The sequence below is a fragment of the Ascaphus truei genome, chromosome 7 (genome assembly GCF_040206685.1).
Source record: "Ascaphus truei isolate aAscTru1 chromosome 7, aAscTru1.hap1, whole genome shotgun sequence".
NCBI lineage: Eukaryota > Metazoa > Chordata > Amphibia > Anura > Ascaphidae > Ascaphus > Ascaphus truei.
In genome coordinates this window covers 99,051,636-99,067,387 of record NC_134489.1, presented here as the reverse complement: position 1 = coordinate 99,067,387, position 15,752 = coordinate 99,051,636, and the positions used below count along the sequence as shown (strand labels likewise).

The 15,752-nt window shown below is 46.5% G+C and overlaps 1 protein-coding gene across 1 annotated transcript; it reads right to left on the bottom strand.

The window, feature by feature from the left end:
• Window positions 1–4,680: 4,680 nt before the first annotated feature.
• RETREG2 (reticulophagy regulator family member 2) lies at window positions 4,681–15,703 on the bottom strand. Its single transcript, XM_075609621.1, has 9 exons — window positions 14,707–15,703; window positions 12,749–12,855; window positions 10,856–10,886; window positions 9,907–10,051; window positions 9,511–9,595; window positions 9,291–9,422; window positions 9,020–9,114; window positions 8,325–8,460; window positions 4,681–7,085 (listed from the first exon to the last, which is right to left on the bottom strand). Exons 1-9 carry the CDS (start codon window positions 14,979–14,981, stop codon window positions 6,580–6,582), a joined length of 1,512 nt encoding a protein of 503 aa, XP_075465736.1. The 5' UTR covers window positions 14,982–15,703; the 3' UTR covers window positions 4,681–6,579.
• Window positions 15,704–15,752: the final 49 nt, after the last annotated feature.

Sequence of the window (15,752 nt, the reverse complement as noted above, 5' to 3'; positions counted from 1 at the left end):
AATATGCCAGCCTCACCCTTACCCTAATATGCCAGCCTCACCCTTACCCTAATATGCCACCCTCACCCTAATATGCCAGCCTCACCCTTACCCTAATATGCCAGCCTCACCCTCACCCTAATATGCCAGCCTCACCCTTACCCGAATATGCCAGCCTCACCCTTACCCTAATATGCCACCCTCACCCTAATATGCCAGCCTCACCCTTACCCAAAAATGCCAGCCTCACCCTTACCCAAAAATGCCAGCCTCACCCTTACCCGAATATGCCAGCCTCACCCTTACCCTAATATGCCACCCTCACCCTAATATGCCAGCCTCACCCTTACCCGAATATGTCAGCCTCACCCTTACCCTAATATGCCACCCTCACCCTAATATGCCAGCCTCACCCTTACCCAAAAATGCCAGCCTCACCCTTACCCAAAAATGCCAGCCTCACCCTTACCCGAATATGCCAGCCTCACCCTTACCCTAATATGCCACCCTCACCCTAATATGCCAGCCTCACCCTTACCCGAATATGCCAGCCTCACCCTTACCCTTACCCTAATATGCCACCCTCACCCTAATATGCCAACCTCACCCTTACCCAAAAATGCCAGCCTCACCCTTACCCGAATATGCCAGCCTCACCCTTACCCTAATATGCCACCCTCACCCTAATATGCCAGCCTCACCCTTACCCGAATATGCCAGCCTCACCCTTACCCTAATATGCCACCCTCACCCTAATATGCCAGCCTCACCCTTACCCGAATATGCCAGCCTCACCCTTACCCTTACCCTAAAATGCCACCCTCACCCTAATATGCCAACCTCACCCTTACCTGAATATCTACCAATCTAATTTTGTTGGTAGGAAGAACGTACAGAGACAGTAGGAGGGCGTTCTGGTAAGTGCGTCTGCAAGGGGCCAAGGTTAATGAATGATGTGTTATTTATCAGCCACGGTGCTACTCATATGCTTCATTAAGCAGCTGTGTTTTAAGGTGGGTCTTAAATGTAGATAGAGTGGGAGCTAGTCAGATATTGAGGAGAAGGGAATTCCAGAGGTGTGGGGAGTCAGTGAGAAAGGGTTAAGGTGGGAGAGGGCTTTAGATACAAAAAGGGTAGAGAGAAGACATCCTTGAGCAGAACGTAAGAATCGGGATGGTGCATATAGTAGCGAGAAATTAGGGCTGAGATGTAAGGAGGGGCAGAAGAGTGTAAAGATTTAAAAGGGAGGAGGAGAATTGAGTGTGAGATGCGGGATTTGATCGGAAGCCAGGAGAGGGATTTCAGCAGGGGAGACGCTGAGACAGATTTAGGAAAGCGTAGAGTGATTCTGGCAGCAGCGTTTAGGATAGATTGTAGGGGAGACAGGTGAGAGGCAGGAAGGCCGGACAGCAGGAAGTTACTGTAATCAAGATGGGAGAGAATGAGGGCCTGAGTCAGAGTTTTAGCAGTCGAGCAACCGAGGAAAGGGCGTATCTTTGTTATATTGCGGAGGAAAAAGCGACAGATTTTAGAAACGTTTTGAATGTGAGAGGAGAATGTGAGAGAGGAGTCGAGTATGAGCCCTAGGCAGCGTGCTTTGGCTACTGGGTGTACGATAGTACTTCCAACAGTAATGTAGAAGGGGAAATAGGGCCAGGTTTGGGAGGAAGTATGAGCTCTGTTTTTGCCATGTTTAGCTTGTCGGTGGAGGGCCGGATATACGTACTGCTGTTCCCTCCCGCGTGCTTCATTGTTTTAGCCCAGCAGGCCAAACAAATGTGTGCTATTATTTCCAGTGTAGCCTTTTCTTTGTCTATTAAGTGCTGAGCCTCACTCACTAAGGCTGCGTCCAGTAGAACGCGCTAGCTTCCGCGCAGCTCATGTGACCCGGCGTCACGCTGGAAATACAAACTTGTATCGCAAAGCACTGGTCTCTCTTTAGTATGTGTGCTAGCGCACGCACTATGCACATATGCATTGGCGTCCTAGTGTTTGTTTCGATGCGAGCTACGTAGCTCACGCCGTATCCAGCACTATGGACGCAGCCTAAGGCCTCGGGCATGGTCAGCACTTAGGCGCTGACCCGTGCTGAGGCACGCTTCCGCTCGGCAGTGAGCCCCTGCAGCCGCAATGAGAGCGGCTTTAGCAGGGTCTCGCACACGCTTCCGCAAGCGTGCGGATGCGTAGGTCTTAGAAAGTTTAGTTTCAAGCGCTTACGGGAGCGCAGGGCCGGTCACGTGAGCGGTTCGCCCAATGAGGGCGAACCAGCTCCGTGACGTCACTGGCCCGCCCCCCTGACACGCCCCCGGATGGCGCGCTAACCAAGGCCAGGGAAAGCACCCGCTTTCCCTCAGCCTCAGCGCGCCTCCGCACGGCTGCTGCAACCCTGGACGCAGCCTAAGGCGTAGTCTTACTTCTCCTATCGTCAGTTTAAATTGACATTTTTTGGTCCTGAGCCAACAAACCTCGCTCATTCTGCATTATGGATGTTAACTATTGTGAAAGTATCTCTATAGTCTTATTACTAAAATACAGTCTGTTCATGCGAGATCCAGATCATTCAGGGTAGATTGTTGGTGGCACAGGCTGGAATTCAAGTCAACAAGTTTATGTATTGAAGACCAAAAACTATATCACACTTCCAACTCTTTATAGCTTCCCCACCAATGAAATCATTGTACAGCAGCATATATTCCCAGTGTCACGCTGTAATTACCCTGATCATTTTAACAGACGGCTGTCAACTCTATCACTGTTATCCAGAATACATGGAAAGTGTCAATCTACTTATCCAGTGATCATCCAACTCCAGTCCTCACGGGCCTCCAACAGGACATATTTTAAAGGACATCTGCTGCAGCACAGGTGGCTCAATCAAAATGACTGAACCACTGATTGAGCCACATGTGCTGAAGCAGGGATATCCCAAATACCTAACCTGTTGGGGGTACTTGAAGACTGGAGTTAGGAACCACTGTATCCATCGCTGTGGTGCCATCCACATTTACAGTAATATTATTCACAGTCTAATAAACGTGTACATTTTGCCCATTATTTATTTATAAAATGTGTTACCAGGAGGTAATACATTGAGAGGTATCTCTCGTTTTCAAGTATGTCCTGGGCACAGAGTTATGATGACAAATACATGGTTACATTAAGTGAACAGGGTATACATTATGTACAAGACATTGCATGCACAGATAGAAATAATATATATTATAGGCGTATGTAACAGTTACAGACCAGATTAAAATGTGAGACAGCCTTAGTTTTGAAAGAACTTAAACTGGTGGTGGCTGTGAGAGTCTCCAGTAGACTGTTCCAGTTTTGGGGTGCACGGTAAGAGGAGGAGGAGCAGCCGGATACTTTGTTGAGCCTTGGGACCATGAACAGTCTTTTGGAGTCAGATCTCAGATGATAAGTGCTGCATGTGGTAGGGGTGAGGAGCTTGTTCAGATAGACGGGTAACTTGCCCAGAAAGTATTTGAAGGTGAGACAGGAAAGGTGAACTTTGCGCCTACACTCAAGTGATGACCAATCTAGTTCTTTGAGCATTTCGCAGTGATGTGTGTTGTAGCTGCATTGGAGAACAAAACGGCATATTGATTTGTAGAGGGTATCAAGTTTGCCAAGTTGGGTTTGGGGTCGAGCCGTATGCCATGACCCTCAAGTCGATAATTGGCATTAGCATCTGCTGTGTGATACACTTTCTGACCAGCAGACTTAGGCTAAGGCCCCGGTCACGCCGCTGTAATGCGCGCCCGCGATATTGGCGGCGCGTTCAGCCGATTCCCCGGTCTGCAGCTCACTGCAGGAGGAGACCGGGGGGGGCGTGGCGGGGGAACGGCCATGACGTCACCCGGCAGGTTCCCCCTCATTGGCTGAACCGCCGGGGGGCGTGCCTAATCGCTTGACGCGAGTCCTGCTCTCAATTCTATTGAGAGGAGTAGCTCTCGCGCGAGCGCTGCGGCCCCCTCCTCGCAGCGTGCCCGGCGCCATTGCGGGGAGGGCTCTCGTGCGCGCAGCGTCCGCCACAGCGGACGCTGTAGTAGGCAGCGGGGGCAAGGCCTTATGGAGGATTTTTTCCTGTAAAGTACACCTAGTGTGGCATAGGTTTTGGATGTCAGGGTATCAATGTGCATCCCAAATGTTAAATGGGAGTCAAACCATATGCCCAAGTATTTAAAACTAGTAACAGGAGTTACGGTGGTATTAGCGTTCGTTCTGATGTGAAGCTCAGTTATTGAAAGCCTTATAAATTTAGCCTGGGTCCCAAATACCATTGTTAGTCTTGTCAGTGTTTAAAAACAGTTTGTTGTGGGAAGTCTCAAACAGTCAGATTGAAGTATGTGTTCGAGGTCGGAGAGACTATGGCTGTGTGCATATAAGATTGTGTCATCTGCATACATGTGTATTGAAGCTCCCTTACAAGCTGTAGGAAGATCATTGATGAGTAGGGGCCTCAGAACAGAGCATTGCGGGACACCACAGGTGATATCCAAGGGGATTTGAGTTAGAGCCTGAGATAGACACATGTTGGGTTCTACCTGATAGGTAGGACTGAAACCAGTTTAAAGCATGTTTACCTATTCCAGAGCACTAGAGTTTCTTAAGCAAGATAACATGGTCAACAGTATCAAAAGTCATTAGGATAATAATGAAGCCTCGGGACGTTAAAAAAAACAATTTCAACAAACATTCACAACGGTGTAACAACTTTTATTAATTATTTAGCGAGGTGGGGCACATCAGAGATCTTTAAATACAAGGTTTTCTTTTAGGGTAAATAAATTTATTGTACACTGTACACACACATATACCCACACACTCATACATACACATATACACAGAAATACACACTGACTTATACAAACAAAATACATATACAACTAAATATATACCTACACAAAAATATTTACATACCTACACATAAGCAAGCATACTACTATCCATACAGCATACAGACATACTGAATGTCTTTACATTTAGAAGACACACACACGCACGCACGCACACACGCACGCACACAGGAATCAGGACAAACAATGTCAGATTTGCAATGTTCCTCGGATCATTTCATTTTATAGATTGGGAGTGGCCAACTCCAGTTCCCAAGGGCCACCAACAGGTCAGGTTTTCCGGGTATCCCCGCTTCAGCACAGGTGGCTCTAACAGTGGCTCGGTCAGACTGAGCCACTGATTGAGCAATCTGCGCTGAAGCAAGGACTGATTGAGCCACCTGTGCTGAAGCAGGGATATCCTTAAAACCTGACCTGTAGTTGGCCCTTAAGGACTGGAGTTGGCCTCCCCTGTCATAAACAAAAGATTATCCCAGCAGATTTAGTTTTATTCTCTTTAGGGTTTCTTCTTCTTCTTACGGACTCTTAAAATAAATAGAGGACAATTCAGTTTAAAACAAGAAAAAGGATTCACAACACTGAAAGTATCGTACATGTGAACAGGCTTGTGAGGTATTAAATGTTCATGCACAATACTACCTGTGTAACGTCTGATGTGTATACAATAAAAGCTATCAAAACCATTAGCATATGTGCAGGTCATATCTCATATACAGCTCATACCCACCAGTCCCTCGTACTGGGGTAGGTTTCAATATCCGGCCTTTGTAGAAGAAGTGTTCTGAAATGTATTGTTTACGTTTAATACTTATGGAATGTGTTTCCTTTTTCTTGCTTAAGTTTTAACATCTGAGCCTTTAGTGTATTAAATATGTCTTTTTGAGGATTTAAATTTCGCTTCAGTGTCTTTTTAAACCTTTAGCGTTCTACTCTGTGAAATTACACTTTCTATCCTTGAAAAATTCATCGCTTATTCCAAAGGGAAACATTGAATCAGAAAATCAATCTCTTACTTCCCAAACGGTCTATCTCTGATAATTATGGGGCAATAAATTCATATTAAAATGAGACATCAATTCACATTAAGAATGTAATGGTTATGCCAGGGGTTGGCTAACGTCAGTCCTCAAGGACCACCAACAGGCTAGGTTTTCAGGATATCCCTGCTTCAGCACAGGTGGCCTTTGAGAACTGAAGTTGGCCACCCTTGAGTTATGCATTACAAACCTCACGATGCCTAAACTGTATGGCCTTACTGTATTGCCTGAGGGGTGTTAGCATCAGATAAAACCCTGTGTACAGCCAAGCACCCCTTATCAGGGAGTTAACCCATAGTAGCTCATTTGTGCCAATACGACCTTTGCTGGTCACAAAAGGTCAGAGGCAAAGAAATCACAATAATAAAAACCCACACATCTGCGCCCTACCCCCATATAACACTTTTAACCAAAGACACCAAACTACCCAGTTACATGAGTTAACAAGTATTTTTTTTAAAAACTGTTAAATGAAAACTTTAATACTATATGCGTGTTAAAGGAGCAAGATTAAAAATGAAGGGGGATATTTTATTTGGCCAATGCCCGATGTGGCATACTGCCTCTATACCCATATGGGTTACATTAAAAGCTGCTAAAACCCCAGAGCTGCCCGTTAGATCATGTGCACAAGGTGTAACAGGACCTGCTTGTTCCTCTCCCCCACACTTTCAGCTCTCCCATCCCGCTCCTCCCTAGCTCTAGGAAGCAGGATTTCCCTGCTCTGGTTGGGGTGAGGCTGGTGCGTGGGAGCCGCTGGTGGTCAGGTGCCGCTCGGCCTGTTCAAGCTCCTCCTGCATCATCTCCAGCTCTCCCTGTTCCAGGAGCTCAAAGTCCTCCCCGTCTCCCCCCGACTCTTGCGTTTCAAGCAGCATGGGTCCTAGAGTGGCAGTGGGCAGCGTGGGGCTCTGCAGGGCAGCGGACAAGGCGCTGCTGACCATTCCCTCGCTCAGGGCATAGATTTCGCTTTGCAGTCCAGCCAATTGACCCTTCCCGTTGAAGTGGGTGTTGACAAAGTGGAGAGGGGATGCCAACGTGGGAAATAGCTCCTCTGGATCCAGGGACAAGTGTTGGGCTGGTGGGTGCGGAGTCTCCGCTGCTGCCAACGGTTTCCCATCACCTGTCCGGTGCCCCAACCGAGGCGGTGAAGCTGTGGGCTCTTTGGGAGGAGAGGCTTCCTCGGTCACTGCACTCGGCTGATCCAATTCTAAACCAAGAAAAAAAAAGAAGGAAAAAAAAAAGGAGTAAAATTGGGCAGGAACGGAGGAACCTCAATGAACATATTCCCTACTTCAAGTGACCCAATGGCCCCTCTCTTCTTCTGCCCATGAGGTTGTCTCTAGTTCAGTGGTCGAGAATCTCTAAGGCCTCGTCCCCACGGCGTGCACACGATACGGCACCCTATGGGGCCGGCCCCAGTCACTGCCTGCAGAAACCGCGACACGCGACCCCTTCCCCAAAAGACAAGATTTTTGTCTTTTGGTGCGGCGGCCACGTCACGGCAGCGGTTTAGCCAATGAGGGCGAACCAGCCGTGTGACGTCATGGCCGCGCCCCCGCGTCGCGATCTCCAGCTCTTCTCTTGTGTACAACCACAGATCGCGGCTGAAACGGGTGCAGCCAGCCTAACACTTTCACTAGACACTTGCTCCAGGCCCGTTCCAGTCTGACACAATCAGAACTACAGAATGTCCTCTCTCTTACGAGGGAAACAAACACCCTCTGGCAGTGGGAGGACCCTTTGTATAAAACTAAAAGGTTAATTAACAAGACAGCTGACTAATCGGTTTGAAAAGCCACTGCAGTCTTTTAATGTCACTATTATTCATATTACAAATAGGTATATAATACAATTCATAAGCTTGGAATTTTCTCATGCGCTGAAATCAGAGGATTCTGAACTCTTCTCTGTAATATAAGTAGTGATTCAATGATACAGCCCAAGAAGGGCAGAGAGACGGGTCAGAAACTTTTATCATATTTCAGATCCAGCCATCATTTTTTTTGTTCTGTGTGTCATTTTATTGCATGTGTTTTTGTTTTATAAAACAGTTTTCCGCATTAAATAGTCCCGTTTTTATAGGTCCGTGGCTCATTACAAAAGGGTAATATTATAGCGGTCACTATTTCAGCTTTTTAGTGCGTCCCTGGAGAGAAATTAATTGCAAGGCGATAACAGATCTCCGAGACGAAGCCCTATCCTAGAGGGTGAAACGCGTAGAGGGGGAGATCGTGGTCTAGCCCCAGTGTGTAATGTGCCAATAAAGTTTGTTGAATTCATCCGGGAGCTTTTTGGAGTCTGTCATGCGCAGTTGCGCCGGAGCCCTTCCATTCCAGATAACAGATCTAAAGCTGCAGCTAATTGCGTAATGCTTGTGGCCGAGGCCTCTACCAATCGTATGACCAAGGAAAGTCCCATCGTGGCTCGGCTCTCTGCAAAGACTCACCCTCTGACACGTCTGTGAGCTGTGGGGTAGTCGCCCTGGAGACCGAGTATCCACCGCTCTCCAGAAGAGAGGCTTCCTCGTCGGACAGCTCAGAGTCGGTGATGGAGAGAGCTAAAGCCGTAATTCTCACGTCCAGCTGGGATTGGAACATGACAAATTAGCCCCCGTACAAATACCTGGTATACATTCAGGACCACCATCATACACACACACACACAATTCCCCCTCTCTCCCCCCCCCCACACACACACCACACACACACAATTCCCCCTCTCTCTCCCCCCCCCCCACACACACACACATACACACTATCCAAACCTCACATCTAAGATGTCCATGTGGCATTTATTTCTGTGCGTCTCATTACTTACCACTTATTGTTCTCTATGGCCCTTTAATTTCTCATATCCCTTTTCTGTGATTGGCCCCTATATGTTTCTCCATTAAATCCATGCTCTGACCTCTGCCCTTCAATTATCTCCTCGTCACATCGCACCTCTGACTGTTAGTGACCTCAATATTCCATCTACTTCTCCCTTGATCCCACCTGCATCTCAGCCATTCTCTTACCTCCCTAGTCCCAGTGATCCCAAACTTTCTTTACATCAGTGTTCCCACTTCTCCTCCTCTTAGACACCGCTCCTCTCCTCCTCTCGCTGCCACACAAACCATGCACACGCTCCCACCCCGCTCACCTCAGGAGAGAATCCAGATAGCTCAACCTCACTATCGCTGTCCGTCTCTGCTACCTGCTCCTGCCCTTCTTCAGGCTCCTTCTTTGCCTGCCTCTCTGAAAGGAGAAAGATAATATGAGCGCCTGAAACAAGCACTTGGCGTTGTGATGGGTGTCACAGTGAATGAGGGGCTGAGCTGTGATATGAAGCTTCAAGCTGTGCCACCTCCACCTGCCAATGCTATTGGATTGTTTTCGGATCCCCACCCCTCCGCCTTGGCATAGCCCCGTACTTTTGTGCACGCGGGGCAGCTCCTCCTCCTTCATGTTGTAGTCCAACTTCATAAGTAGCGGCTCCAGGGCTGTGTACATCTTTTGGATCAGCTCTCGATACACAACCAGTGGCCACAGCAGCACGCTGAGCACTATCAGAGGAAGTGAGTGAGAGAAGTAGCTGGGCATACGGCACATGCAATACTCACGCAATGTTACAAGTAAGCATCTGGTACTTACATACTATGTAGGAGATCATAATGCCTGGAACATAATGTCCGACCACAGTCAGCATGGCACAGCCAGAGCAAACCCCAGCACAGAACTGAGAGCGACAGCACGAAGGGCGGACAGAACAGGTACCCAGTACATAGAGGGAGCAATGAGAGGGGAGGCATGATGCATTAGGAAAATAACAGACGTTTTACTCCCTCCCCACCCCCAATCCAAACAGTAAGCAAGAGGGCAAAAGAGGGATGAATAGGGAAAAAAAGGGGAAGATAAGGTTTGGGGGAAAGATCAAGAGTGTAACAATATGACAGAAAGAAGGAAGGAGGTAAAGAGCGAGGGGGAGAGCGAGTCACAGGGTTCTTTCACTGCTCCCCACAGCCCTGCGCTGGAGCCCCTCTTGCACACCTTGCCAGGATTTTGCTTCTTGTATAGCAGCAGTTCCTGAATACCCTGCTGAGAAGTAAGCCAGCTCTCTGCCAGGCAGTGGCACAGCTCAGGTACACTCAGTAGGCGGTGGTGCCCTGCTCCTCCCGCGGCTGCCAGGGCCTCACTATGAATACAGCAAGTTGATGCGGTTAAAGACGTGTGCACTTCGATACAGTGTCATCAGCAAAGCAATGGGAAGCTGAGCAGAAGTCAGAGCAGCGCGGCGAGGGAGGACAGGCGTGGCGAGGAGGACAGGCGCGGCAACGGAGGACAGGCTCTGACTCGGATAACAATGACACTGGGTTTGGGGCTGGAGAACCTGGTTCAGTTCCCAGTGTCCGCTACTTGTGACCTTGGCAAGCCTCATCTCCCTGTGCCTCAATAGATTGCAAGCTCTACGGGGCAGGGTCCTGTGCATGCAAACATTCTATGTACAGCGCTTTCAACACTCTAGAAGAAAAAGCCATCATTTTAATGAAGTAAAGTTTAGTAAGGTTGTTTGATTTCTTTTCTTCTTTACAAAATAGTCTATCTGGCCCCAAAAATAAAGAGATAACATAATCTAATAGTTTACGTTTTGTTGATCTATTCCTACATTTTCATTTATTTATTTTTAATCATCAGCTGTTACAATAACAACTCCTGCTGTCTACAGGTATTTCTATGGCAGTGGCCATTTTAACCTCCCCGGGAGGCACATTTTCAGCAACTGATATCTCCAAAGTGCAACTATAGAATTTTATTTGGAAAAAAAAAAAAGGAGGAGGAGGAGATTGCTATAAAACAGCAACAACATTACATTGCAACGGTAAAAGGGAATTTCCATTGTGATGGCGAGTAAAGAGGATTGCTACTTGAACACTGATGGATGGAGATGGTTAAATGTGGAGTTAAGAGATGCAAGTCTGCAAAGCCTTCAGTTCCTTACCTGTCACTGGCAGGATCCCCCTGGGGTGGTGCTGTCAGGAGAGAGGGCAGTCACATTAATCAGACACACAACTTCCTGATGTCAAAAGGACATACCCCAAAATCATTGCATTTATGCATCAATATTATTGATTCTTTGTAGACGTACAATGGGGACTTTGCATTGTTCATGTTAAACAGGGAAGTAATGTCATATACACTCCCAGTGACAGCAAAATGAGCAAAGACAGCATAGAAGTGTATGACCTTTTCTCGTTACAAGACATACGTTTCCTAGTAAGTGACATGCTGCAGCGAAGAGGGTTGTCCCAGTTGTACATTAACAAGACGATTAAACGTTTAGGTTGTGAAACACAAATTAAAACCAACACAAAGTGTGTTCCATGGATAAAAACCTCTCTCACTGCCCCACACGTCAGGAATTCCCTTCCCCTCAATATCAGATTAGCACCCTCTCTCCACGTTTAAAGCTGCAGTTCAGTCAATATGCTGCATGTGTGTTTTTTTTTAATAAATCAGTTCTGTAGTAAGAAAAAATACTTTTAGCATTTTCTGTTTTTAAAAAAACAACTTTGAAAGACCAATTTTCTTGTATTCTATTTTAACAGCCATTTGCTAAGGCACTGCCCCTTCGTGTCCTGTCACAAGCCCTGGCACACCCCTTTGTCAGCCCTGCCCTCCCTCTAGCACATGTCAGTGCAGGAATGCTCATGAATATTCATGAGCTTCCACTGACAGACAAGCAGATTATAAACAAATCCCAGCTTTTAATATGTCACCAAATTTCGACCTATCAATACATGGAGAACGAATTGAGCTGCAGTTATACAGTTCTTTAGGTAATTAGAGATTGCACACATGAAACTATTGAAGTAAAAAAATAAATGTAAAAAAAAAAAAAAAAAAGACTGAACTGCAGCTTTAAGACCATCTTAAAACACACCTCTTTAATGAAGCAGATGGTTAGCTCCGCTCGCTGGTACTGTACATCTCATATGCACGGACTATGGCCCCCTGCAGACTCACTTACCAGAACACCCTCCTACTGTCTCTGTAAGTTCTCCCGACTTACCAATTAGATTGTAAGCTCTTCAGAGCAGGGACTCCTTTTTCCTAATGTTACTTTTATGCATCTCAAGCGCTTATTCCCATTATGTGTTATATTATGTCAGGTTTTTATTATTATGTTATTGCTGTGAAGCACTATGCACATAGATGACGCTATATATATAAAGAACGTTTAAAACTTGTATACGGCTTGTATACAGCTTGCTGAATGTTACTGGAGCTCGCTATACACTTGCATACAATATAATTTCCAACAGAGCTCTCTCTCAGTGATTGCATGTATATCATGTTCTCTAAAACGTGCTTTGTAGACAAATACATTGTGAATCCTTGATTAGCTGGTCAATACCTGCGCTGATAACGCTGACATAAAGGCTTATCTTGTCATGGGATTAAGAAAAAATACACAGCTCTCATGGTCACCTAAGGAGAGGAGGGGGATATGAGGGCATTCCTATATACAAGTGTGCACTCGGAGGGGTTAGTAAGGAGGTATTCTGAGAGGATAAAGGAAAGATATAATTAGGTGATGGGTGTAGAGTGCTGGCTCCTCTCAGACGTCCATGCTGCACTTGTTATATAAGAAGAGGGGTTTGAAGCTCTGTGTATGTGAGAGCTCAGAGCTCACTGTATGCGAGATTGAGTTTATGCACAAGAGAAGGCTGCAGTATGGGAGCCTGTTAAACATACTATGCTGGATGTATTTATTTAGAAGACGGTGTGTCTGGCTGGGTAATTTATGTTCGAATGCTACCCACTCTATACTGGTCCTATGTGTTCTAAGAGTATACCCAGAAGTTATGGCATGTTAAATGCTGCTTGTTACCTTTGAAATGAGTGAGAAGCCAAGGCTTCCAGCGCTCCAGGCCCAAGAGGCCGAGCAGGAACAAGCTGAGCAGGAAGAGAGGCCGGAGGGACAGGAAAGAGAACAGCCTGGGGAAGATGAGAGACTTCATCAGTGGCCAAAAGCAATACAAGCCTTATGAACCCATCTTAGTGGTAACCGGCTCAACACTACTGTGACCAACTGTCCACCTCTACAGGAATTTGTAGTTCTGCACCAAGTTCAGGTCATTACTAGAGGCCATGGCTCTGTAGACGGAACACAATGGGTATCCAGGCCCATTACCTGGTCTTACTTAGCATAATAAATATACATGAAAATCAGACACAAAACATTACTGAAAAAAAAGGGTGTGAGAAAATGCTCACTATGCCATGTCCATAGTCTTACAAATGCTCAGAACATATTATCAAGTCCGGCACTACATAGAGGCAAAGAAATGAACCTAACAGTTTAAGCCCTCATGGAGGGAGAATGGAGCTATTGTAGAAGAATTAGTAGACTGACTTGAATGCTCACATATTCTATAGCAACAAAGGATGGAGAGGGAGTAGGGGGTATGATACCTTTTATTGTACCAACAAGTTGGCTAGTTGATATGTTACAAGCTTACTAGCCTCACAGGGTCTGGCTTACCCGGTGAAGGACCCAGAGAAGTTTGAAAGCTTGTAACATGTCAACTACTTGTTGGTCCAAATAAAAAGGTATCATGCCCCCTACTTACTCCCTCTCCCTCCTTTGTCACTACATGGAAGATAGGACAAGCACAGTTACCCATCCTTCTTTGCCCCATATTTTATACGGAGCCCTGTCAGCCCTCACAGTAGTAAAGCTCATCTCCACTAAAAAAATATCTCCTGGTTTACCAATCCATTTTGGCTTTGTATTGTATTGACAGTCATGTAATCCAAGACATTCCCTTGTCAGATGGTTCTGTATATCAGATGGTGTGCCCTAACACTCAAAATATGTTATACACCCCAGGAGTCGTGGTGAAGTTGTATGGATAATCCAATAATCTCCATTACTTCCTGCCAAGAATTCCATGTGATGCGGGACCCATCTATTTTCTGCATTACCATGAGGTTCAGTGGACCACATTTTCCACTTGCACACTTTAGTGGTTTGAAATGCATCACAACTTTGGCAAATATCACAGGACCATCGTCCACTGGTGGACATTGTCCCTTTTTTTTGACAGTTCACAAGGAGGATATTGAAGTATTCCAATATCTTTGCAATTTGTATATTGTGTACACCTGTCAGGATCTCAAACATGCACACTTAACAAGGAAGGAAGAATGGGGAATATGAGTCTTCAAAATAGCTTAAGATACAAGTAACATACAGGAGCAGTTTTCAGAACCTAAACAAGGGTGGGTGAGGGGAGGCGCTAAAGCTGGAGTGGACGGGCTCAGTAGAGATGTCAGAATGTACTTTGTTTAAAGTGTGGTAGATACATGGCACCAACTCCAAATGGAGGCCATCACAGACGGAACAGTGAATGTATGTGCAAGAGACATGAACAATCTAGATAGTTACAAAACAGACCCTCAAATTAGAGATCAAATATGGCCTAAAACAGAGTAAAATGCTGTAAGCAGACCACATGAGACAAACTGTTATTTTCCACAGTCAGCTTCTATGTTTAATACATTGGAAAGTTCGAGTTATATTCCTGAAAAGCATCTCCAATTAATTAGGGGGAGAGATCATCTCTCTCACTCTTTCATCCCTGTTACGTCTGCAATGGCTTCATCTTTCCAATACCACACATTCATCTTCTAGATGTAACTGGCTTCCTAGACTAAAAATTTTTTGCCTGTGGTGTTAACAATTGCTCTAAAGAGGTTTGAACCACTATAAGGGATGCAAGCACTATAAAAACAAAAATAGCCCATAAAGCGACCGGTGCCTCCTCTCTACCCCTGGAATCTCACCAGAACGTTCCATGAAGAGCGGCTGCCGTCAGCAGACTGGGTACTGCTCTTTCCCATACCAGTAGCCGCTGTCCTGCAGTGAGCACAGCCCCCCATTCTTGCAGTCTAAGGCGCAGCTTGGCCTCCAAGAGCTTCATGTCCTCTTCTGAGGCTCCCGGAAACCGTGCACTCCGTTCTTCAGTCAGGCATGGCTCCCCCGAGGGCCAAGGTATAACATCCTCTCTCTGCATCCTACTGACCTCTGGGACCAGGGCCCCACATTCACTGCTAGTCATGACCTGGGCAGATGTGTGGGGATCAGACTCTCCTTAGTGCTTTCCTTTATCCCTCAGCTCCAGTAAACATTCAGGAATCAGATACAACAAGGTGTCCAAGCTCTGTTCCCTCCAGAGTCTCTCCACAACATTCCCCCTGAGCTCTGACTTTCCTAAGAGCTCCACACCTAATCTCCAGCCTCACCCCACCCAACAATCTGATCTGTCCAATTTTTTCTTCTCCCAACTCCAGTCACTGGTCTGACACCCTCCTTACCCCAGACTCATATGTCTGCACACCATAAAACAAATTATCTCCCTCCCAGCCTCTCTCTAAGGAAACCCCAGTCGTTGCTGTGTTCCCTCCATGATTGCTATCCAATGTGGCTTCAATCTCTGCTTTCCCTTTGCCCTACCCCCCAATCTATATTTATCTCCCCCCTCCTAACATGTCCCTGACCTGCTGTCCCCAATTTGTTTCTCTCCTCACCCTAGTCTACCCCTTGAAGACGGTCAATATTGCTCTCCCCTCCTTACCCCAGTCTATAACATATATCGCCTCCTTACTCCCCCCCCGACCCCCAGTATTTAATACCCCCCCCCCTGATCACAGTCAATATTACAGTTCCCCTGCTTACTCCAGTATCTATTTCTTTCCCTTCCTAACCATCTCTCTCACCTCCTGACCCCACTCTCTTTCTCTCTCCCCCCTTACTTAACGCCTGTGATGTCCCCCCCTGCCCTCGATCTCTCTCTTCCCCCCCCAGCCCTGAGCGGCAGCGGGGTAATGAT